The sequence below is a fragment of the Anoplopoma fimbria genome, chromosome 22, assembly GCF_027596085.1.
Source record: "Anoplopoma fimbria isolate UVic2021 breed Golden Eagle Sablefish chromosome 22, Afim_UVic_2022, whole genome shotgun sequence".
In the NCBI taxonomy this organism is placed as follows: Eukaryota; Metazoa; Chordata; class Actinopteri; order Perciformes; family Anoplopomatidae; genus Anoplopoma; species Anoplopoma fimbria.
Genome location: NC_072470.1, coordinates 4,717,701 through 4,741,428, shown reverse-complemented (window position 1 = coordinate 4,741,428; position 23,728 = coordinate 4,717,701). Strand labels below are relative to the sequence as shown.

The 23,728-nt window shown below is 43.5% G+C and overlaps 1 protein-coding gene across 1 annotated transcript; it reads right to left on the bottom strand.

Annotated features, from left to right (window-relative positions):
- Positions 1-192: 192 nt before the first annotated feature.
- LOC129111940 (sodium/potassium-transporting ATPase subunit alpha-1) lies at positions 193-22,677 on the bottom strand. The gene is made up of 23 exons (XM_054624103.1): positions 22,446-22,677; positions 12,358-12,471; positions 11,719-11,778; positions 10,326-10,427; positions 10,012-10,113; positions 9,587-9,700; positions 9,218-9,352; positions 8,753-8,870; positions 8,389-8,657; positions 7,988-8,296; positions 6,277-6,411; positions 5,571-5,766; positions 5,286-5,461; positions 4,939-5,075; positions 4,617-4,767; positions 3,601-3,769; positions 3,303-3,457; positions 2,813-2,936; positions 1,863-2,008; positions 1,609-1,739; positions 1,103-1,204; positions 845-936; positions 193-547 (listed from the first exon to the last, which is right to left on the bottom strand). The coding sequence occupies exons 1-23, from the start codon at positions 22,455-22,457 to the stop codon at positions 519-521; spliced, it is 3,078 nt and encodes a 1,025-aa protein (XP_054480078.1). The 5' UTR covers positions 22,458-22,677; the 3' UTR covers positions 193-518.
- Positions 22,678-23,728: the final 1,051 nt, after the last annotated feature.

The window sequence follows — 23,728 nt, the reverse complement described above, 5'->3', positions numbered from 1 at the left end:
TTTCTGCAGTAAGGTTTCTGTCCATAATCTTGAATGTAGTAGAGTTAAGTGTGGACAAGTTTCCCTTCGGAGTTACTAATGTATTCCTTGAGAAAACAAGAGAAATCTGATCTTCAACTACAGGACACACACACACACACACACACACACACACACACACACACAATAACTAAACACAGGAAACGTTTGTGGGACCTGACTCGAGCGCATTTTTATTGAACGTTTATAACTGTTAAAAACATGTATAAAATTGGTCCTGTTTCAGAAACAAGGCACACATAGTCATGTCAATGTTCAGTGTTCATGTCATTATTAGCATTATCATTTATCATCAACATCATCAGCATGTTCCATCTCATTATTTGTCTAATAGTAGTATCAAGCATTCCCTAATATAAAAACACGTTCCAAATTTTTTTTCACAGAGGTTAAAATTTTTATTCCGAGCAGCAAGACAATATTCATGCAAAGACGGGAGAGTGGAGGAGAAGACACGAGCTGACTGGACTGACGGGTCTTTAATAGTAGGTCTCTCGTTCCACCCAACCTGGACACGCAGGGAGAGAAAACAAACAAACACAGGATTTAGAAGCAACTTCTTTGAATATATTTGATCTTTATATTGTATTTGAAAGCATGCAAACAGATCGGATAATGATAGAAGATTTAAAGGAGAGAGGAATAACTCCCTCTCTAAGCATAAGAATTATCAGAGGGAGGTGGAGAGGAGATGGAGATAGAGGCAAAAAAAAAAAAAAAAAAAAGTGCAGAAAAACAACAGCAGAGGGAGAGAGAAGTAGGAAAACACAAGAGAAGATAATAAAAGCATGGATTCTGGACTCACCTCCTGGGCTGCGTCTGAGGATCAGCTTACGGATTTCATCATAGATAAAGATGAGCAGGGAGTACGGGAAGGCACAGAACCACCAGTTGGGCCTGGAAAACACACAACAAGAGATGAGAAACTTGATCCAGTGCCCCCGGGTCTGGATGAGCAACATGACGTAGGTGGAGTTTGCACAATTACAGGGTAAACTAGATGTGTGCACGGCTTACTGGTGGATTGTAGGAGAGTTTTTTGTTTTTTTTGTGCTTTACTTACTTGAGCGGGTACATTCTGAGGGCGACGTCCATGCCCGGGCAGTAAGAGAGGAAGGCGGCCAGGGCGGTCTCCTCAAACAGCCCAAAGATCAGGATCTTGTTCCTGAAACACACAAGGGGACAATTAAGACTCACTGGAATCTGAGACGTAAACAAACCAATCTGAGTGGCTGAAAATAGCTAGAACTTTAAAAACGTCTTCATCTTGGTGCCAGGATTACAAACTATTGACACTGAGCCAAGGCACTGACGCAAAGCACAGTCTGAAATGCCTTTTAAATACACTTCATATGGTTTTAAAGCACAAAATAAACGCAGAGGTCACACAGAGTTCATCCTAAAAGCACAACGGCAATATGGAAAAGGAGGCGCGACATTCAAGATGGCAGCCGTTTGAGAACAGAGAAGAGACTTGATGTATTTTCTGATGAAACCTCCACAGCGCCGAGTTGGAAGAGGACACCGAGGTGCTTTAAATATATAAACTGGGTGTTTTTTCGTACTCACTTCATGCCTTGTTGGAAGACAGAGTTCCTCCTGGTCTTACAGACGATCAGATCGGCCCACTGGACGATGACGATGCTGGCGAAGAAGGCCGTGTGGCAGGTGAACTCCACGATCTTCCTCTGCTCGTAAGTCTGACAGGGAACACATGGACATAAGAAAACGTTTGAACCAGGTACTGATGGACAGATGAGTATATTTGATGATTATATACACATGATGATTATATTTGTGATCTGTGCATAAATGTTACTGACCCACTGTTGTCCATAGCTGTCCTCCAGGTCATTAACGTATTTATTATCCCAGTTCACTCTGATGCCCAGCAGGGTGTATGGCAGGAAGCCATTTTCAGCCAAGATCACAAAGTAGGTGAAGAAACCTGCCAGCGCCTGGATCATACCTGCAGGGAGGAGGCGTGACGGGATGAAGCCATTAAACTATATGCGAGTGAGTCACAGAATCAATCTGATATCGTATAATCTTTTGATTAATGTCGGAAATTAGTTTTGAGCAGTTTCAGACTGGAGAAATTGATGCAGTTAATCATAATTTGAAACCAGGGATCAATAAATGATGAAGGAAACAAATTGGCCTGGAGGTCTTTAGTGGAAGAAATCCACTAAAATTAGAAAGTAAATTATCTTTTGAGGACTAAACCATGTGTAATTTGATGAATAACGGAGTAAATAAATGAGATTTGATTATTGACATATTAAAGGAGAATTAGAAGAACAGACAGTTGTATCAAGCAGGTAAAGACGTTTTAGGACCCCTTAATCTTATTAAAAAATAACAGGATTTAAAGGTTGAAATGTTTCTTTTTTATAGCCTGTGACATGATCTTGTTAAGGAAATGAACAGGTGGCAATAATAGTAAAGGAAAAGGGCAACGTCTCAACAAAAACATATTCCCATAGCAACTCTATGGAAAATCTGTAACGAAAATAACAAGACTGGTCTCATGAATTAGAACAGGAAGTTCAGGAGGGTCGAACCTTTTCCTGGCTTCCTTACCAAAGAGGGGAAAATCCAAAGCCAGAGACACTCAAACACACAACACACACTCCAGTTCTCTATCAGTATGAGCCTATTTATGGTGCATGCCTCTACTGGTTATCTTGGACCACCCAGAGAAAATCTACCAAGGAGACACGGATTGCAAACTCCTGGTTCTGGTTTGATCCAGCTGTGTACTTCTGCTTACCGATCTGTCCGTAGGCTATACTGATGAGCCTCTCGTTCACCAGCTTGTCTGTTTTGGGGTTTCTGGGCTGTCTCTTCATGATGTCGCTCTCAGCTGCTTCATAAGCCAGAGAGATGGCAGGGACCTGGGAGACGGGACACCATCAATGAGAAAATTGACATATCGACTGAGGGGAAACGAGAATCATAAACAAATCGCTATTTTTCCCACAACTTGGTCGTTACTAGACTAACCATACAGTTTTGTTCCATCATTGTTCAGTCAACATGCTAAGCTTTTCTGTTTAGAATGAAACTGCTAAGATGAAGGTGGACATGAATGTGGAATGAAATTCTACATTAAAATGCTATTTAAACTGAATAAATCCATATTATAGTTTACATCTTCTTGTTGTTACAATAACAGGAATAGCGTGTGTCCTACATTATCGTGATACTTTCACCACATTGTAGAAATGCAACATTTTATCAGCACCTAAGTGCATCTTTACCATGTCAGTTCCCAGGTCAATACAGAGGATGGTGACGGTTCCCAGGGGCAGAGGGATGTTGGCGATGATGAAGAGGAGGAAAGGGGTGATCTCAGGGATGTTACTGGTCAGAGTGTAGGCGATGGACTTCTTCAAGTTGTCAAAGATCAGACGGCCTGATGAAAACATGAACATTTTTAACCCTGCAGCTAAATAGCGATGCTAAAAATCCAGTGGAAATACTATCATTTTTTTGCTAGATTTAAAGTCCTTCAGCTCAAAAAGCTTTAAAACTATTTTGTAAAGTCAAATCTGTTACCTTCTTCCACTCCGGTAACAATGGAGGCGAAGTTGTCGTCCAGCAGGATCATGTCAGCGGCCTGCTTGGAGACGTCAGATCCAGCGATGCCCATAGCGACACCGATGTCAGCCTTCTTCAGAGCAGGAGAGTCGTTCACACCATCACCTGTCACGGCCACAATGGCTCCCTGCAGAGAAAGAGGAGAGAGGCATTGAGGGAAAAAGTAATGTTTGTATGTGGAAATTATACTTAGAAAATGAAGCACAAATGAAGATAAACTCTACTTCAAAACAAGTCATGCACTCTGAGAACTTCTCTGTAACAGGTGTCACAGACCCTTCAGAAAAAAAAAACACCATTCTTGCTGTTGAGTGACATTTCCATTTCCTCTACATCACACAGCGGCTTTTCTTTTCCCACAACAGGGAATTATTCTGTGTTCAAAAAGGTTTCAGGGCAAGTCTGCTTTATCTGACAGTCCATGTGATAAAAGTGAAGCAGAGACAGCGGTGGAATCAGTCGAGAAACAGAGCTTGTGTTCTGGTGAAAATGTGCAGATAGTCAGTGGATGACTCAAGTTTTCAACCATTTCAGCAGAAATGCTTTATGATTTGTTAAATATTAAAAGGCCAAGTGATGAACTTGATATCAGAAGAATATCATGTTCATGGTTCCCCTTGATCAGGCGATAATTAACAAAAACATTTATATACAAATAAATCCACAGTCTGATTCCACACAACACTAAACAGACGTCGCTCTGCCTACTGATGCGTTCATGAATATTCATGTGAGGTCACAGCTTGACAGATGCTATGCTTGATTATTCCGCCAACTTAAGTCATCAGACCAAAGCAATAATCCTAAATACGCATTGGGGACAGGGATATCAAATATGCGCTCGTGAATTTACATAATAAGGCGTAGGCACATGCTGCGTTTGTGTTCATGTTTTTACAGTTTGGCAAGCACTGCGGAGGCTCATAGGAGCAGGGAGATTTTCCTGAACACCTCCTTGTTTCTTTGGTTTCTACCTGTCTTTGGCAGCCCTCCACAATGATCAGTTTCTGCTGCGGGGAGGTTCTGGCGAAAACAATCTCAGTGTGGTACTTCAGGATGTCGTCAAGCTGCTCGGGCGACAGATCCTTCAGGTCTCCGCCGTGGACTACACAGGCCTTGGCATCTCTGGGGGGAATAACAAGCCATTAGGTTACTGTAACGCAGAAACTATTTTCTGAGCTCTGAAACAAAGGGGGCCCAGAACGTGACCCTGGGGGACTCCGGGTGCAGTTGCGATTTGTGTTTCCATGATAACTGGAACAAAATGCACCCAGGGTTCCTCAGTATTGTCAGTACCTTGGGTTGACCTCGTTGATGGGGATGTTCAGACGGGCGGCAATGTCTTCAACGGTCTCGTTGCCTTCGGAGATGATGCCCACACCCTTAGCAATGGCCTTGGCTGTGATTGGATGATCACCTGTTACCATGATGACCTAGGAGGAGGGGAAAATGTATCAAGTCTGAGGTTTATACTCAAACTCTCCCATTATATTGTCACTTACTATAATAAGTTGGATATGTATTAACAATCAGTGCCCCTTGGAGGGCACTAAATGTATTGTGTATTCATATTTTTACAGAACCATTTCATGTGACTGTATTAGCTTTATGTTAAGTCTTTTCTGTTTTATTATGGGCTTTACCTTGATTCCGGCGCTCCTGCATTTGCCGACGGCGTCGGGCACAGCAGCACGGGGAGGGTCGATCATGGACATGAGGCCGATGAAGCACAGGTTCTCAGTGGGGAAGTTCACCTCCTCAGTGTCAAAAGCAAAGCCCTCTGCGAACTGGTCATCAGGCAGGTTGAAGTGGCAGAAACCTGAATGAGAGACAAGAAAGAGATTGCCCAATGAAGTGATTTTCAGAGCGGTTTCTGCTCCCATTAATCACTTCATTTATCTCAGTCCCAAGCTGCCGTCCGTCCGTACCCAGCACTCTCTCTCCCAGACCGCCCAGTTCCAGGTATGCGTTCTGGAAAGCGTCTTTCAACTCGTCATCCAGAGGCTGCTCTTTGCCCTGCAACATGATGGTGGAGCAGCGGTCCAAAATCCTCTCTGGGGCGCCCTTCATCACCAGCAGGTGCTTGGACCCGGTTTCAGGTGTGCCATCTTTGTGAATGGAAAGCTAGGTGCACACAGGTAAAAATAAAATAGCAGGTCACTTTGAGCATTCAGGATTTAATGTGTGCTTCATTTTTTCATTCCCAACAGGGCAGCTAAAAGATGATAAACTGAAAAGAGACGATGAAAAACTCAAGTAAGCCACAAACTGTGTGGTTTTCTTGACCTTTAAGCTTTTCCAAAATATTTATTAGGGAATAAACAGACATATTATGTAAGGGGAGTCCATTTTTAACAATTAGCAAACAATCATGACGGTACTGAAGGTCACACAAAGATTTATTTTGAGGCCGAGTTTCTCCCAAAGGTCTTTTACCAAGATGACTTTTACATAGTGGATTTACTGTCATCATAGGAGGAAATAACCTGACATGATATACATTTCAAAGCCCATGACCTTTCCAAGCAATCAAAAAAATGAAGTGTAAATTTCTGTAACAGCACCTGAAGCCTAACACTTTGTATCCATATAGTAATGATTGATTAAACTGCAATCTAGCTCCTTGTTCCATACCTGGTACTTGTTAGTAGAGTTGAACGGGATCTCAGATATTTTGGGGTTTCTGTCTCTCATTTCCTGGACCGATCCGCAGCACAGCTCGATGCATTTCAGCAGAGCGGACTCGGAGGCGTCACCAGCCACATCTCTCTGTTGGGGGAAGATGGAGAACGGAGAACATTAACCTCGACAAACATCGACTTTAATTACTCAGTGCCTCGCTGTAAAAGCCTCCCGAGGACTTTAAGGAGGACAAGGCAGTGTTTTGGGGGAAAAGTAATGTGGGGCTCAAGAACTTAAAGTTTATTCCTATGACCTTTTAAAAAGGAGTATCGTAGTCACAAAAAAATGCAGACATTAAACCATGACACTTGCCATTTGGAGTATTACTCATATAAATTGTTAGAATTCAGTCACTGTGGCTGTATGTGTGTTGAGACTTTTCTTTTTTTTGATTCTTCATTCAACATATGGGGCATTCAAGAGTGAGAACATTTTCTTCAGGAATCAAACTAAACACAGGGAGAGTAATTGATATGTCATTTTTGGGTGAAATATTCCTAAAACCCAATGGTAAAGCTCGAACACTCGACGGACCAATGTTGTAACTCACTGTCTCAGTAAATCACAGACAGACTTTGACTTTTATAGAGCTGGCCCCGCTTTACTGCTGTACAGCCAAGAATAATGAGCATCGAGAGAGAATGACTGGTAATTAGAGCCATGATGCCAGCCAGACAGTTACAGGTGATTAACACACAGACACACAAGTTAACATATTACCACAGGGTGGAAACCAGAGACTGGGCTCCTAGGAAAGTCTGGGAGCCAAGAGACATGCGTACATCTGTGTGTGTGTGTGTGTGTGTGTGTGTGTGTGTGTGTGTGTGTGTGTGTGTGTGTGTGTGTGTGTGTGTGTTTGCCGGTGTTGGGAATAATCATGTGGTTACAAATTGTGTGTGTTTACTCCAGGGAGAGAGGCAGAGGCTGGTAAACAAACCCGTTGGCCTGAGAGAGAAACTAGGTTTGAGCTGTTCTATATAAGATCTTATAAGACAAATATTAGACTTTTCTGTGGCCAGGGTAAAAATGTTATAGTTAAAAAAACTGATACTAAATTTCATTTCTCATCATTAATGTTGTTGTCAAACTTGTAATTAAACCACAGACTCTATGAATGACCCCTGTTGTACATTGCTTCCCAGGAGGCGTGAATTTGTATGATTTTTTAAAAAGAATACGTTGCAGTCCCTTGTCCCTCATCAGATTGTAACAAACACTCATCTTTTATAAAGTACCCTTCAACAGGTGTTGGCATTACTGGAAATGAAGTGAAGCCAATATCGGTCAGAGTAAAAAAAAATAAAAAAGAACAATCGGGAAGAGAACACTTGTTTGGTTTTACTGTAATTTTCAAACGGTTTGAAAAAGGGCACATTCAAATTGAAAAATGAGTCAGCAGTACAGGTCTTTTAAATCCTGCCCACATAATGAGCACACAAACCAAAGACCTAGAACAACAGAAAAAAAGCTTTGTTGTTGTTGAGCAAACCATGAAAAATATACAGACTTCTGCTTTTAGTTCAAAGAGCTAATTATTTGTCTAAAAACGTTAAAAAATGAATTTGAAAAAAGGGCTCTTGTCTCAAAGAAGCCTTAATATTTGGAACCATTTATTCAAGTAAACAGAAAAAGAGAAACACAGTTGCGGGGAACAGAAACCGACCTTCAGGATGGGAAGGTTGGACTGCTCTGCCAGGAAGACGGCGCGGTTACAGAGTCCGGCAACTCTGGCCAGGGCGTTCCAGGTGGCGGAGCTCTTGTCGAAGGAGGTCCCGCTCTGGTTCTCTGTGGTGTCGGCCTCGTGGATCTGGTTGTCGAACCACATGTGGGCCACGGTCATCCTGTTCTGGGTCAGGGTGCCGGTCTTGTCGGAGCAGATGGTGGAGGTGGAGCCGAGGGTCTCCACGGCTTCCAAGTTCTTCACCAGGCAGTTCTTCTTCGCCATACGCTTAGCAGTCAGGGTCAGACACACCTGGAGACGGGAATCAAGGGTTTATAACTGAGGATCTACAGTCTTTGAATCTATTGATAATGACACACAGGCAGAAATGCTGTAGGACTCACGGTGACTGTAGCGAGGAGACCTTCTGGCACGTTGGCCACGATGATACCGATGAGGAAGATGACGGCCTCCAGCCAGCTGTATCCGAGAATGAGCGAGAGGACGAAGAAGGAAACACCCAGGAAGACGGCCACGCCGGTGATGATGTGGATGAAGTGCTCGATCTCGATTGAAATGGGGGTGCGTCCAACTTCGAGGCCGGAGGCCAGCGTGGCGATGCGACCCATGACGGTGCGGTCTCCGGTGCTGATCACGACACCACGGGCAGTTCCTGTAGCAAGGATGATTAGATTATGTATTTATTTTATTCTATAGATACAATGTAGCACTATCCCTGAATGGCTTTTATGTATCCTGTTGTCGTACCTTCAACACAGTTGGTGGAGAAGAAAGCAATGTTCCTGGTCTCCAGCGGGTTCTCATTGGAGAAGTCAGGAGTACGAGTCTGGGGCTCTGATTCACCGGTCAGAGAGGAGTTGTCCACCTGAGAAATAAAACAAACTGTGACTGATGGAAGAAAGAAAAACAACGTAGCTAGAGGGAAGCATGGAAAAGCATGGGGAATAAATGGGTCACTCGTTGCTCTTGGGTTTTGAGTGTAGTTCAGGGCCCAAAATGGGTCACAGACTTGTTTGTTGTCCCCATAATAAGACTACCACTAGTCACATGAAAACAGCCTGAGTCCATTTATTGAAATAGTGACTGCAAAGGAAGCCGTCGTCTGACATGAACAAAAAGGTGCTCGACATTGGTACCCCTTTAATGTTTTGATGGAGAAATGGTTTTAATTCCTCAACATGGGATCTGGAGAGAGAACAAAATAACACCCACCTTGCAGCCGTGGGCGGAGATGATTCGCAGATCAGCGGGGATCCGGTCTCCACCTTTCACCTCCACCAAATCTCCGACCACCACCTCCTCAGCGTTGATGTTCTTCTTCTCGCCATCACGGACGACCAGGGCTTGCTACGAGACGAGACATGACGGAGACAGATTATTTAAGAGGGCTCGCAAAGTGGATAAGACCTTAAATTAAAAGTTGACATGATGACAAAAGGTTTTCAGAAAGAAGAGGTTTCTGTATTTGCACACTGTTGTGATCTTCGCATATTTATGAATATGTAAACACTCAAACGTTCATGCAGAAATCTGAACTAAATAGTTGAATGAATAAAAAGGTGTAGAACGGGAGGGGGGCACCTGTGGGACCAGGTTCTTGAAGGAGTCCATGATCTTGGAGCTCTTGGCCTCTTGGTAGTAGGAGAAGCAACCAGTGATGATGACGACAGCAGAAAGCACCACACCCAGGTACAACTGTGAACGTGAAAAACATGACATTTCAACACCGTGTAAGAGGAATGAAGAAATGCTTTTTATTACATTACTGTTGGTAAGTTATTCCCTTGTGATACCTACTTATTGATGCATTTATCAAGATATTGTCAATCTCATAGAACCAACAGACTCCATACACAAAACCCATCATAAAACACGCTTTGCTCTCATAAACACATCAACATTGTATGAAACTGTCCTCGACCAGATCTTCATTTGTTAGGTTTTACGTCAAGCTATGAATGAACCATCTCTATACTTATACATAGACTACGAGGACCTATTCTTACATTGTCATTAGCAGGCTCATCCTCCATTGCAGCCTGGATACCATAGGCCAGGAAACAGAGGACGGCACCGGTCCACAGAAGCATGGAGAACCCGCCAAACATCTGGAGAAAAACAGAACGAGAGTGACCTGCCAAGCCTGGAATTTGAGTGGGTAGCTTCTTAATTTGTGAGAGCTTGTAAATCAGCCGACTGAGGCTACATTTCAAACTTTAAGAAGCTAAAAGGACTTCAAAGGCGTCAATATCAACAACTGTAAGAGCGAGAACGCGATCATGGTGGTCCTGTGCCACCAAACACAGAACGCTGATGTTACCTGCTTGCAGAATTTGACCCACTCTGGGGTGGTGGGAGGAGGCGTGAGGGCGTTGGGCCCATCACGAATCAGAATCTCAGCAGCCTTCGCACAAGTCAAACCCTGACGGAAGAAGAAGTGTTGACATGTTGGAAGTCACATCAACAACCATGTCTTCATTGTAAAACACAACCACACTTTAAGCGCCATCCTGTAAAACAACTGCACGTGTACACACAAACTCACTGACACACATTCAAGTCCAGGGGGGACTGTAGGTGCTACTAGTTGCTTGGCAACACATCATCAACAGAAAAACAGGGCTGTGTTCTTCATCAGCAGGTTGGTGGAAGTAAAACAGAAGGAAGAGGAGGAAGAGAAGGAGGGAAGTGAAGGTAAAGGAGGCCGTTGTAAGAGAGGTAAAGAGATGAGGATAAACAGGATCATATGAAATCAGGGCACAGGGGCTTCTGCAGCTCATTAATTATTCATAGATGCAGACACATGTGTGCACGCACACGCAGAGCTTGGACACCCCAGTTTAGAGGCACTGATTAACTATTCTCCTTGATCTCTCCTGCATGATCAGGAGCACATTTGCATGAGGAGACGGGGCTGGTAGGGAGTGTGTGATTGAATGTGGTGGGGGGGGCTGAAAGCATGTCTTAAAGACAGAAGAGGATCCTGCATGCATCAAACACACTACATCAACACACACTGAACAGGGACATCAGTCATATATTTTCTAAAGTGGCTATTTAAGGTGGTTTTTCAAACTTTCTATTAATATCCAAAAATAAATCACATCTGCTCTATGAAAAGAAAGGTATTTTTATTTGCTTTCTTGACGAGATTAGGATGAAAAGATTGATATCACTTTGTATTTGTACAGTAAATATGAAGCTACAGCCAGCAGCCTGTTAGCTTAGCTTAGCACAAAGACTGGAAACCGAGGGAAACAGCTAGCCTGGCTCAGTCCAAAAGGCAACAAATCCACCTATTAACATCTCTAAAAGTAAATATTGAGATCAGGAAAATCAATCGGAATCAGGGATGATAGGTATTGGTCGGGGGGAAAAAAAGGATGTTTAAAAGATTAGGTAGTAGTGATGGTGCTTAAAATGTAAAGGAAAAATGCCTACTTTGTGAGCCTTAAGCCCCATTCATCATCCAGTCCCTGAATATCAGCTGACAAACTCAAAAGTTGATGGAAATGCTGCTGATATTTGATATTCATCTGACCTTCATGATAAAAAACTATTTTCAAAACAGCATTACGATGTAAGTTTGGAGGAAAAAAAACGTTCATCTCGGTGTGCCTTTTCAAGCTGCCGGTTTTACACATTCACACACACACACAGACAAACACACACAGAAGCATAATAGAGCACACTTTCCTCGTCATCTCACTCACATTGTTGAGGTCTGTTCCATATTTGCGATTGAGTTCATCAAGGGTCAGCTTGTGATCATCCTGCGAGGACAAACAGAGAAAAGAAAGGTGGCGTCAGGTCAGTGTTCATGTCTGCTGCATGCGTGTATCCACTATATGTGCGTGTGTGTGTTCAATATGCCGCTGACATTCAGAGCTTATTGTGTGCCGACCTTTCATTTCATAAAATGACCACCTTTCACATGGTAGAGCTACGACAATGACAGAGAAAACAGACACAGGTAAGAGAACGAGGAGCCAACAAAAGACACCGCGGAGGTGAGAAGGAGGAGAGAAATGGGAGGAGGAGGAGGGGAGGATAAAAGGGAAATAAGAAGGAGGAAGATCAGAAGAAGATTGCAGAAAAGAAAGGCGTGAAATGAAGTGAGGAGGAAAGGAGAAAGTTGGATTGAAAAAAGAAAGTATATAGTTTGAAATGAACAACAGGAGGCGAGAAGAGGCACATGAAGGGAGGAGAGGAAGAGGACATCAAACCAACACAATGGAGAGGATGGGAACAGGAGACAATCAGAGGAAGAGCTCCAGAGGCCAATGAGAAGAGTGCAAAAAAAAAAAAAAAAAAAAAAAAAAAAAAAAAAAAAGTGAAGCTGAGACACTCACCATATCCACTTCCTTCTTCAGCTCGTCCATATCCTTCTCTTTCTTCTTCCCCTTCGCCTTCTTCTTGCTGCAATGCTCCGAGGTCGCAGCCAGCTCATACTGCTCCCGTCCTTCCTGGAGACACAACGGAGGAGGGAAACAAGGGGAAAGAAAAACGAGAAAACACTGATTAGTAATATTTCATATAAATGATGAGAAGATATAAGAGACCACATAGTGAAAGCACAACAGGTCCAGGATCAGAAGTGTATTGGTTTGGTTTTGCCAATTCTGGTCCGAGGCAATGAGCTGGTTAGCATCGTCTCTCACGTTCTCCTGATTTGAACTCCGATGGTTCTTTGTGGAGCACTTTATAGGCAACGTAACAGCTTTGGTAAATGTTTGATAAAAGATATAATAGACACTGGATATTCTGCAGTGTGATGTATGGATACTTTGGTGCAAGCTGCCCTCCACGGTCATAAATAATATCGCTAGAATCATAAAACAATGCTCTAATCTCCTGTAAGATTGCAGCTTTCTATTGTCTGAAAAGGAGCAGGCTGAATGGGTAATATTCTCATTCAGTGAGCCTCAGTTAACGCTTACAATGTCCCACAGATCTTGATATCGACCATGGCTGCATTAGAAGCTTTAACTGATTACTTTTATGGGCCTGAAGATGTAAAATGACCTATTTATTTAAAAGCAGATATCCCAAAAAAGTCAGATATCCTGTTAAACATCTTGGGACCCTTTGAGGGGGTCACCATTTATTTAGGTCACCTGACAAACTACAGTAAGTACTATATATATCATATGGGCTGCAAAAGGCTGATGAAACTTTACATCATGTAACATGCTTCTGATGCAACGTGAGCATGTGACATGTCTGGTGATGAATAAAAAAATGCCAGAAGACATTTTGTCACACTGCATCTTTCTAAGGACTCATCTGGGTCAATGCACTTAGACCCAGAGAAGATGAACACAGCCAAGTATGAAAACTGAGAAAAATGTGGCCTAAATTAGGGAGACAAAAAAAGATAGAGTCACCTCTCTACTTGTCACATGCGGTTAAGTTATGAGATCAGAAGTCCTGTTGGATGAGCAGTCTTGGATCCTGTCTTTGTGGGCACCAGAGCCATCTGTCACTGCAAAAACAACTCCATAGGGATCCACTCTTTCAGGACTAAAACTTTTAAAAGGCTTTTTCCTCTTGTTTTAGTCCAACTACATCAGTTAATTATTAATGAGACTTAAAACTGTCTTTATTTAGATTATTTATTTAATCCTGTTAATTTGTCTTAATCTTCCAAACCTGTGATGATCACTTACAGCTGTTTACTGTCACTAAAGAGTGACACCCGGACTGTGTTTATCAGAAATGAGCAAAAGTCTTGTTTTTGGTCGGTTGAAAGATAGAGGTGTTTTTTTCTCACATGGTGAGATTAGATTGGAGGGGGAGACCAGAACTCGCTTCTTTAAAAACCACCCGCGTTTGAAATAAAGGGTGCCACTGTCTGAGAGAGAAAAAACCCACAACGCTCATTCACCAGCGTTCCTATACGTATCCTCGCCAATTAAGCAGCTCAGCCGAACCCCACAGAGGAACAATAACCCACACTGGAGTCATTTACTGCTAATCACACTTGGGGACATTTTGTTGATTTTCACTCCCGACTGCGACACAAATTCTCTCGCTGTGGCCAGGAAAGGTTTTAATTAAAACACAGTCACACACAATTAAAACACACACACACACACACACACACACACACACACACACACACACACACACACACACACACACACACACACACACACACACACACACACACACACACACACACACACACACACACACACACACACACACACGTTAATGTGTGTGACTCCTCTCCCACGTGACTTCCCCTATCACACCATCATCAGCTGTGACTGACAGTCCCTTTCTCTCCGCCGTCTCCACCGCCACACACATCCCCTCTCATTATCAGCGGCCACTGTGGCTGACGGGGCGACAAAAGGGCCAACAAAGATCGTGTCTTCTAGACGGCTGAAGGCCAGACGGCGTGAGAGGCAGAGTGACGGAGAGAAGGTGAGATAGGGAGGAAGAAAAGAGGACCGGAGACGGGAGGAGTCCTGAAGTGAAATCTAAAAGACGGGTAAAAATCACACAGGAGGAAACAACAAAAAGATTTCCATCATCTCTTACCCGACACTAAATGACTCTCCAAGTCAGCGGGTCATCAAACATCTGGATCCCGCCCGCTGTCTCGTTACTACCAGCACCTGTGTGAGCCGACGTGATTTATAGACAACCCCACCTAAACTTAATTATTCCACGTTATCCAGATGGCCAGCGGAGCCACTTCTGAGAACTCTGATAACAAGGATATGAAAATGACTCTTCAAACGGCCAAGATTCAAACAAACCCGCTCAAAACAATGACTACTGGAATCCTGTAAACTAGGATTGTGTGATACACATATACAATAGAACTGTTCTTTTGTTGTATTGGACCATTTAGTACAATGCTGCATTATGTTGCATGCAAGAATTTAGCTTAAATCACTCCTAGTGGCTAGCATGGCTGTAGATTTGTCTTGTTTCTATAAATGGCTTCTTAATGTATTTCAACTTAGTTATATTATATAAAACTTCTATCTATAAATATAACATGACTTATGATTTGACTGGTGAAAACTGTGTTTAATCACAGCGAGGGAGAGAAAGTGTGCTTCATGGAGGCAACAGGAGATCGCAGCACTAGAAGCTAACATCGATTAGCGGTTACGGCTCATCTATAATGCAGCCCTGTACAAGGATCAGAGGTGTTAGCATGTTAGCATGGAGGGAGGGAGGCTGCCCAAAGACTACAAATGAGCCATTTGTCTGCGTGCAGCACCACAGTGTGCAGCAGCCATTTTGGAAACTCTTTAGAAGGCGTTATATTTGACCCACAGCCGGTATGACCACATATGGACGTCCTGCACGCGGTCCCAGTCATGGAAATATGCTAACTAATATTGTTTTTCTGCTGCGTTGGCCTTTCTAGAGGTTCCCAGGGAGTCAGTGGAGCAAAGAGTTGTGATCCCAGCACATGTTGTTATTGTTGCTCCAGACCCCTGGCCGGCTAAGCTGGGAAAACACAGAGCCTGGTCCTGGATCACTGCGGCCAGATCTCACCCTCTGGACCCCCGAGGGGCCCCTGGGGGCCATCTGGCTTTAGGCAAATAATTCACAAAACAGGATTCCAGAGCCCGAAGCTAGAACGCAGACTATTTCCAACAGACATGACAGAAATTAAAAAATGCGAGAGGAAAGAGAACGTCTCCCCGAACTATATTCACTACCTGAATAGTTTGCATAGCAACCAGTGAGGAATGCACATCTGGAAGATCCAAAACACCTGGTTTTACAAGTGCGACACTTCAAGAGAATAAATGGAGTGCAAAAAATAGAAATGTTAACCCATTTCAGAGCACGTCGTTATCGTCATGACAACAGACTCAAAAAGTCAGCTGATATTCAGACCCTTCAAACTCAAACGGTGGTATTCTGTTGAGGACAGCTGCTCCCATGTTGGACCAGCAGTTGTTTACATCTGAAGAAACAGAGAAAGACAGATCTGCTGCTCCGTCACCCTGCGTCTGCTCTAACATTTCCTTTAAAAGACTCGATAGCTGCGATCAGACAACCACAACCAAGCTGCCGATGACACATCTCCACCCTTATCTACAGTATCTCGCCCTTTTTTCTCCCTCCTATATCATATCTAACTGAAACATGGTGTGATGTTTCAGTTAGATATGTTCACAAACTGCCAGAAATCCAGTCAAAGACGCAACCATTGCACCTGGCTGACATTTTCTACATTCTATTTTTGCCCTCTCTTTATACCAATTAGCATGTAGAGTTTGGTGACTGGATTTACAGTCATACCCAGCCTAATAATCTCAAAACACCTGTGTGCAGAGCCTTAAGGGAGAGTCCCATCTGAACACACGGTTTCACTTATCACACTCTCAAATTAACTTCAGAGGAACCAGTCAGGGATTTATCATCTTACTCACATTGTACAGAAATGAGATCATCTACCCCCAAAACCACTTCCTGGTGTTAAGTACAGAGACATTATAAATGCTCATTTCTCTTTGCTACAGCCCTGGTAAGGTGGTAGTAATGAGATGGACACAATCCTGTTTATCTTGAACATTACATCATGTTTCTGGTGCTGATTTGGCAAAATTAGGACACAGATCAAAGCCCAGATGCTAATCTCTATATGAGATGCTCAGAGTTCCCAGATATATTCATCCATGTTAGTTAGCATTTTACAGGAAGTTCCTGCAGTAGAGATTCTACAAATGCCATCAATAGTCACACCTCTAAATTCTAGCTGTAGCAGAGGTAGAGGATCTTTTTTGTTAAGCACCTTATGCATTTGTGATTTGTACGATGCATCAAAGGGGAGATTTGTGGGGTTTTTTCTATGCAGCACTGTTTCCCCACATAAAAAGCCGACGTTCTCCCACAGGAGAAGAGGAAGTAATCCCTCACCTCGAAGAGAAGCATTCAAAGTCAGCATCACCATATTGATTGAAAAATAATCAAAGTATAAGGAGGAACAAAGGGAAGGAGGGTGAGAGGAGGAGATGCTCTTCAGAGATGGAGGTGGTGGAGGAGCATTTGCTGGGATGAAAGACAAACAACAAAACACACAAAAACAGAAGCCTACTGGACGCAGAACAATGGCCCTTTGTACCACTTCCATTAAATCTGCATCAAAAACACAAACAAAAGGCTCAAATCTTTCCATGAGACCGTTAAGACCGTGGGCCAGTCCATCCCACCAACGCTGCCTTTCCTCCAGCCCTTAATGGAGATTTGTGGGGATTTTCTGAAAGGACTTTGGCCACGGAACAAAACTTCACACAAACGCAGCTTATTTACGTGTTTGTTTGGGCTGCAGGCTGCAGCTTACAGATAGAAACGTCTCGTTCTTTCACTACTGATCCTGATTCAGCCGAGCATTGTGAAGAAACCTTCAAAAGGTTTTACACCTTGGTCGAGAAAACTGAACGAAAGTTAACAGAAACTTCTCGCAGAATGAGAAAAGCATCTTAAACTGAGAGACAAGGAGAGAAAAGCCGGGATTTATGTGAGAACTGGTCAGACAGTTAAATGAACGAGCCCCTCCGAATAGCAATAAAACCCCCAAAACACACAAGAATTATTGAGGCCCGCCCCCCACCCCCACTGCCTTTTTTTCCTCGCCTGAGAGAACAACGACCTTCGGGCTCAAACCGACATCAGAAGAGAGCGTTCGGTCAAGCGCTCGCATATTTTAAAGCACTTTTTTTCCTCTTTTTTTCACAGGCGGAGTGAATTCCTATGAACTGTCCTCCTGAGGGCCAGCAGGGTCTTTTTGCCAGAAACACAAGCTGCTCATTCAACTGTGCACGCACACACACACACACACACACACACACACACAAACGCACACTCCTGGGACTTTGCCCGGTTGCTACCAGCGACTATTGCCACACCTCCCTAGATATGTGAATGAACAGAGTCAAGTGTTGTTGCCCTTCCTCTCCCCCTTTTCTCCCATAATGTCCCCTCTCGCCTCCCCCCTTCTTTCCCTCACTCCCTCCTCCGCCTCCTCCTCCTCTACTCGTTCATTTCCTCCTCCATTTCCACCCGTTTTTTTATGTGTGTTAATTTTACACACGGCCGTGTTTAACACTCCGTTCACGTCCGGAGAAACTTCCAGCTTTCTTTCAGCAGAACAAAAGTGAATGAATGAATCAATGGGTGTCCTTGTTGGGAACTTCACGGGCACTTTTTATACTGCCAGCATTGAGTGACGCACAACACCACCGACATTAAAAATGTACAAAACCACCACCTTCAGCCTACGGTGCTTTTATTTGTCATGTGAATGAGGTGTCAGATGACACATTTCTTGACACTATAATCACTGTTCAGCATACATGCAAAACATGAACAGAAACATGAAAACCTGCAGCTAAAACAGATTTGGCTCTGAATGAAAGTTAACATTTATTCCACCTTCCACTGAGTCACAATCCTCTGCAAAGACCAAACACAAAGATTTCTTTAAAAGCATTTTTTTTTTTTACTGATTATCCATTTAGAAATAAATCAAAAAAAGCAATATTTTCACAATTTCCTCTAATTTCCAGGTGATAAAATGAAGATGCAAGCAAAAAGCTTATGTCATTTCACCATACAAAGCATCTTTTTCCCCAAATGTTATTATTTCATTTTCTACAAGGACTCTTCATGATAAATTGCTCTCTATGTGTGAAAAAAAAAAAAAAAAAAAAAAAAAGAGTAATTGAAGAGCTGAACAGGCGACACAGAGCCGCTTTGGACTGGAATGAATGAACCAGTAAATCAATGGCTCTTTTTTCCTCACTTTCAGGCCTTTAGCCACACCTCCACTACATTAACCAGCCAAGACAACATCGCTACAAGTTACATCACTTCCTCGAGAGGTGGGGACGCTTGTCTCGCATATTTAAACTTCCTGTTGTCATAATCACATGATCAAACTATCCAGTGACTACGGCTTCAGCGCTTGACCTGGATTATGGCATGACTTTCTTTTAGGGTGGGAAAAAATGTCACATTTTACTCGTGCAGGTCGGGCAGAGACGGAGGAACGGTGTCCTCTGAAGTCGGCCGTTCCACTTTTGCGGAGCAGCCGGCTCGCAGTGAAAGTTCAAAGAGCCGTCACAGAAAACAAACCGCGCGGCTCAAGCTGCTTAGCCAAACACACAGAAAGAGAGAGAGAGGCGGTGAAAGAATGGGAGAAAGAGAGGGAGGGAGGTGGAAAAGAAAGCAAAGAGGGAGAGAAAAAGAGACTAGAGCAACAGAGATGAAACACGGCACAACAACGAGGCGAAAGGGAATTACAGGAAGAAAAGAGAGAAAGAAGGAGAGAGGGAGTACGCTGTGTTCTGTCACAGACGAGGGGTGGCGTGTGACAAAAGCCCCGGTTAATACACAATGACTGCCGAGCGGAAAGAATGTTAAATCCTCAGAGAGAGAGAGAGAGAGAGAGAGAGGGAGAGAGAAAACAGGTACAAACAGAGAGAACAAGGGGGAAACAGACTGTAAGGAATGGATGTGAAGGTGTAGTCGGGGTGCCCCTTCGGCTGAGAGGGAAGTGGCCGAGGGGCTGACATGTTGGGTCAGATCACAGTGGGAGGAGAAACAGCCAGCAGAACCAGAACACGGAGATGAGAAGGTCGGTTCGTGGTCCAGCGTGTTGCCATCTCTGGCCACTGAGGAGACAAATCCTCTGTCGGGGGAATTTACCATCTCCATTAACCCCCCTTACATCTACACTCGTACGATGAAGACAAGCAAACACAAGAACATCAGCGAACACCTCAGTTTAACACACCCAGCAACTGAACTCATCTGCCTTGTATCCATTAAGCAAACCTTCAAACTGTGAAACGACGACTAACATGAAAAGAGTTTAACTTTAAATCTCAGCTGTAAGTTGATGATCTACAGAGCTGCAAAAGTATACGCGATATTTGTTCCAAAAGTAACCATTTTGTGATGAAATATGCTTTTTGAATTGCTTTTTTTATGTCAATTAGGGAGAAATAAAGACATTTTGGTTCAGGTGAGATAATGAACCATTTAGTTGGACCCCGCCCCCCAGTCGGTCTCCTGTTCGTTCGACGACACCTGTTTTTCCAAATTCTGCTCTGCATGGCTGCCCAGCAAACCAGTCGCACTGCGTTTTAAACAGCGGCCTGTTTTATACGTTATAAATTCTATATCTAATTCAGAAAGGAGAAATCATCCACTAAACTAGAGATAAGTTACATCTGAATGCGCCTCCCCTTTTTCTAAAGTATACCTCAATCTAAAGCTCTGCAGGGGATCCTCCATCAGACTAAATGATGAATGTAACACTTTAGAAATGTATCCGTTTCCAGACTCTTTCCTCTCCACCATGTCTGGGAGCCAAGTTGCTCAACGGAGGCAATGCGGCAACTGGTGCCTGTTGGCTCCCCTAATATGCACCCCCGCCCCTCCGGATCTCCCCCTCTGTAGCAATCGACCCCTCCTCTCGCTCGCTTTTTGTTTGTTGCACTGTGCTTCCGACGTGATGAGGAAACACTGAGAAGCATGTAAAGGGCAGCGAAAGAGGGATCTTCTTATTTGACGTGAGCGGGGGGTTCATGTTCAAAACACGGGGGGGGGACTGGGAGAAACAAATCAGCCCTGTTAGACTCTTTTCATACCTGTGCTCATTCTCACTGCTCTGATTCTTCTCCATTACAACAAAACAACTTCTCTTCTTCCTCCTCCTCCTCCTCCTCCTCCCTCTGCTCGCACCAGGAGAGCTCTGTAGTGGCGATCATCTCCAAGTTTAGCTATTTGTTTGTGCCAGCACTGAATGTGTTGGAGAAGAGGAGAGGAGAGGAGAGGAGAGGAGAGGAGAGGAGAGAGAGAGAGAGAGAGAGAGAGGAGGACTTGTGGGGGCAGGGAAGGTGGGGAGACTCAGTGGGGGAGAGGGGGAGGTTGGATGGGGGCAGGGCATGGCTTTCATCACATATGGGAGGAAAAGAAGATCGGTGGCAGCAGAGAAGCCAAGAGAGAGAGAGAGAGAGAGAGCAAAGGATCCCATTGATTTCAGGATCGTAAATGAGCCTCATGGAGAAAAGGGAGCGAGACTGAATGAGCCATTCTGCTTCACATCTCCCGCCAGATCTCCCCCAGTCCATCTTTTCCCCTCTTCTCTCTCTCTCTCCCTCCCTCCATCCAACTCCTCCATCACTCGCAGGCTGAATCCAGATTAAGTGTCCGTGCTGCGCAGCCTGCCAGGGTGTGGCGACGACTGATATTTCATACACCAGGGTTCAGTTTTGTTTCTAACAATTTTAAGTTTGTGGAAAAGAACACAGAAGAATAGCAGAAGGGCTGCTGGTAGATTTACAAGCGTTTAAATGATCCTTCTTTTGACACGACAGCCTCTAAAAGAAGCCTCTCGTCTAAATACTCATATTCACAGTTGAAATAATGGTACTTTATAATAAATAAAAGGCATGGGAATTAAAGATTTCCCACCACAAACCACAAAAAAACACCCTCCGTCTGAAGAAGAACACCCCTGCAGGGGGGGAAGAAAAGATGGAGATTGAAACCTCACATTACAATGTTCAAAAACAACTTTCAGACTATCGTTACGCAATATGACAGACTCTAATTGCGATTACAATAACCTGTCAATGGTGGATTACTGCTAATTGGTGCATTATTTCTGACATAATGACAAAGCTCTGAAAAGGTGGTGATCAAAAATACATTTTTATACACTTTATTCCTGAACATAGGGACCAAATGTTCCCCCATTGACCACCATGCATTATTTGATCTTGCGTCAGATCTGATTTTAAAGATAACTTTAAAGATCATTGGTCACATCTCCCCTGCAGATTGAAGAAAACGTGGGCTGGCCTTTTAAAAAAAACAAAAAAAACACACATCCCTCCCACTGGCTGACCCATTAAACACACACACACACACACACACACACACACACACACACACACACACACACAGCTGCTGCAAAGGGAGACAGTGGGAGAGAAATGTTTGATCATGTCTTTCCTGAGGAGAGAGAGAGAGAGAGATCATGTATACATATATAAAAACAGGCATGAATAATAGTTTGGATCTATTGCTGGGTTTAGCTGAGCCCAGTGTATCCTCCTCCTCCTCCTCCTCCTCCTCTCTTTTCCTCCCTTTCCTCAGCTGTACCGTCGCAGTTAATTCCGTTCTCCGGTAAAACTTTTGACACCGAGACTTTCTGCACAACTTAGGCTGGAAAAAAACGCGGAAGTCGTCAAAGTGCTTTCAAAGTGCAACATTGTTTCTTTTCTTTAAAGACACACATGTGATTCTCCAGCTTGCCTTCGCTGCACGGATCCGGTTAAACCACTTGTTTGAATGGTGAAGTTCTCCACACACACACACAGACAGACACACACACATGTCTGAATGTGATCAATAGCAGTGTTAGAGTCAAACAAAGCTGTATACTCACGCCTCGTCCCATGGCTGCTGCGATGAGGACTGAAGTCTTCAGTCAAAGTTGAGAAACAACAAAATCCACCTTTTAAAAAAAATAAAAGTGTAAAAGATTAAAACAAAATATTCCTTGGCTGTGTCCCTTATTTTTTTTTTGATGGGGTTTTTTGTTGTTTTTTTTATAATTTTTTTTATTATATATATATTTTTTTTTTGGGGGGTCCAACAGCACGTGTCACTCCTCCAGGACACACACCCGAGCTCGCCGAGCGCGGCTGCAGACCCTCCAATACTTATAGACGGCGTTCCCTTCCATTGTGACGTCGACGCCGTTTGCCATGGTAACCCCACGGAGGGAGGCGGGGCGAATATTATTTCCTCCATTACACACACACACACACACACACACACACACACACACACACACACACACACACACACACACACACACACACACACATTGCAGGTTATACTTTATTTTATTTTTTTCCTCTTTTCTTTCTTTTTCTACTAAATAAACAGTGACAGCATTTTGTGTGAATCTTGTTAATGAGGACAATGCCATGTGTGTGTGTGTGTGTGTGTGTGTGTGTGTGTGTGTGTGTGTGTGTGTGTGTGTGTGTTTTATCATTCACCATGGATGGGCAAAAGTATACTGATATGAATCAAATATACATAACAGAGATAAATGATCAATAACTAAGATAGTATTACTGGAAAACACAGTAATATTATTGGATAACAGAATATTATTTCCCCACAATACACACATGCACATGCACACAGAAACATCTTGATGTATAATGCATGACCACCAGGCTGTTTATCTCCTGTGGGAAAAGTGATAACATGTATTTATTATATATTAAAGGAATAGTTTGACATTTGAGGACAGGCTGGCTTAGCTTAGCACAATGACTGGGCTGAAAGCTCACCAATTAACATATTATAACCTGATTTGTTTCATCTGAATTCTGCAACAAAAAGTATAAACAGACAATTTTTCCAACAATGCCTCCTACAATCTGGTTGCCTGGCAACTGCTCCAAGCTAGAAAATAGTTTGGCAAATAGCCCCCTAAACAACAGCAAATTGTAATTTTGAAACTTTAGTTTTTTTTAGTACGCTTTCAACAAAGTACAACTGAGTAGAAGTGCTGAGAGGTGGATGTTTCTATCTTCTGACAGAGCCAGGCTGCCAGCCTCCTGAGAAGATGGCCCACACCCACCGTACCCTACGCACACACACACACGCACACACACACACACACACGCACACCTCTGATTCATCTACATCTCA

Excerpts from the sequence above, each read along its gene's own strand:
- LOC129111940 (XM_054624103.1), bottom strand. Across the intron at positions 8,871-9,217 it reads TCTCCGCCCACGGCTGCAAG|GTGGACAACTCCTCTCTGAC; the intron begins GTGGGTGTTATT and ends TTTATTTCTCAG. Across the intron at positions 3,458-3,600 it reads TGTTACCGGAGTGGAAGAAG|GCCGTCTGATCTTTGACAAC; the intron begins GTAACAGATTTG and ends TGTTTTCATCAG.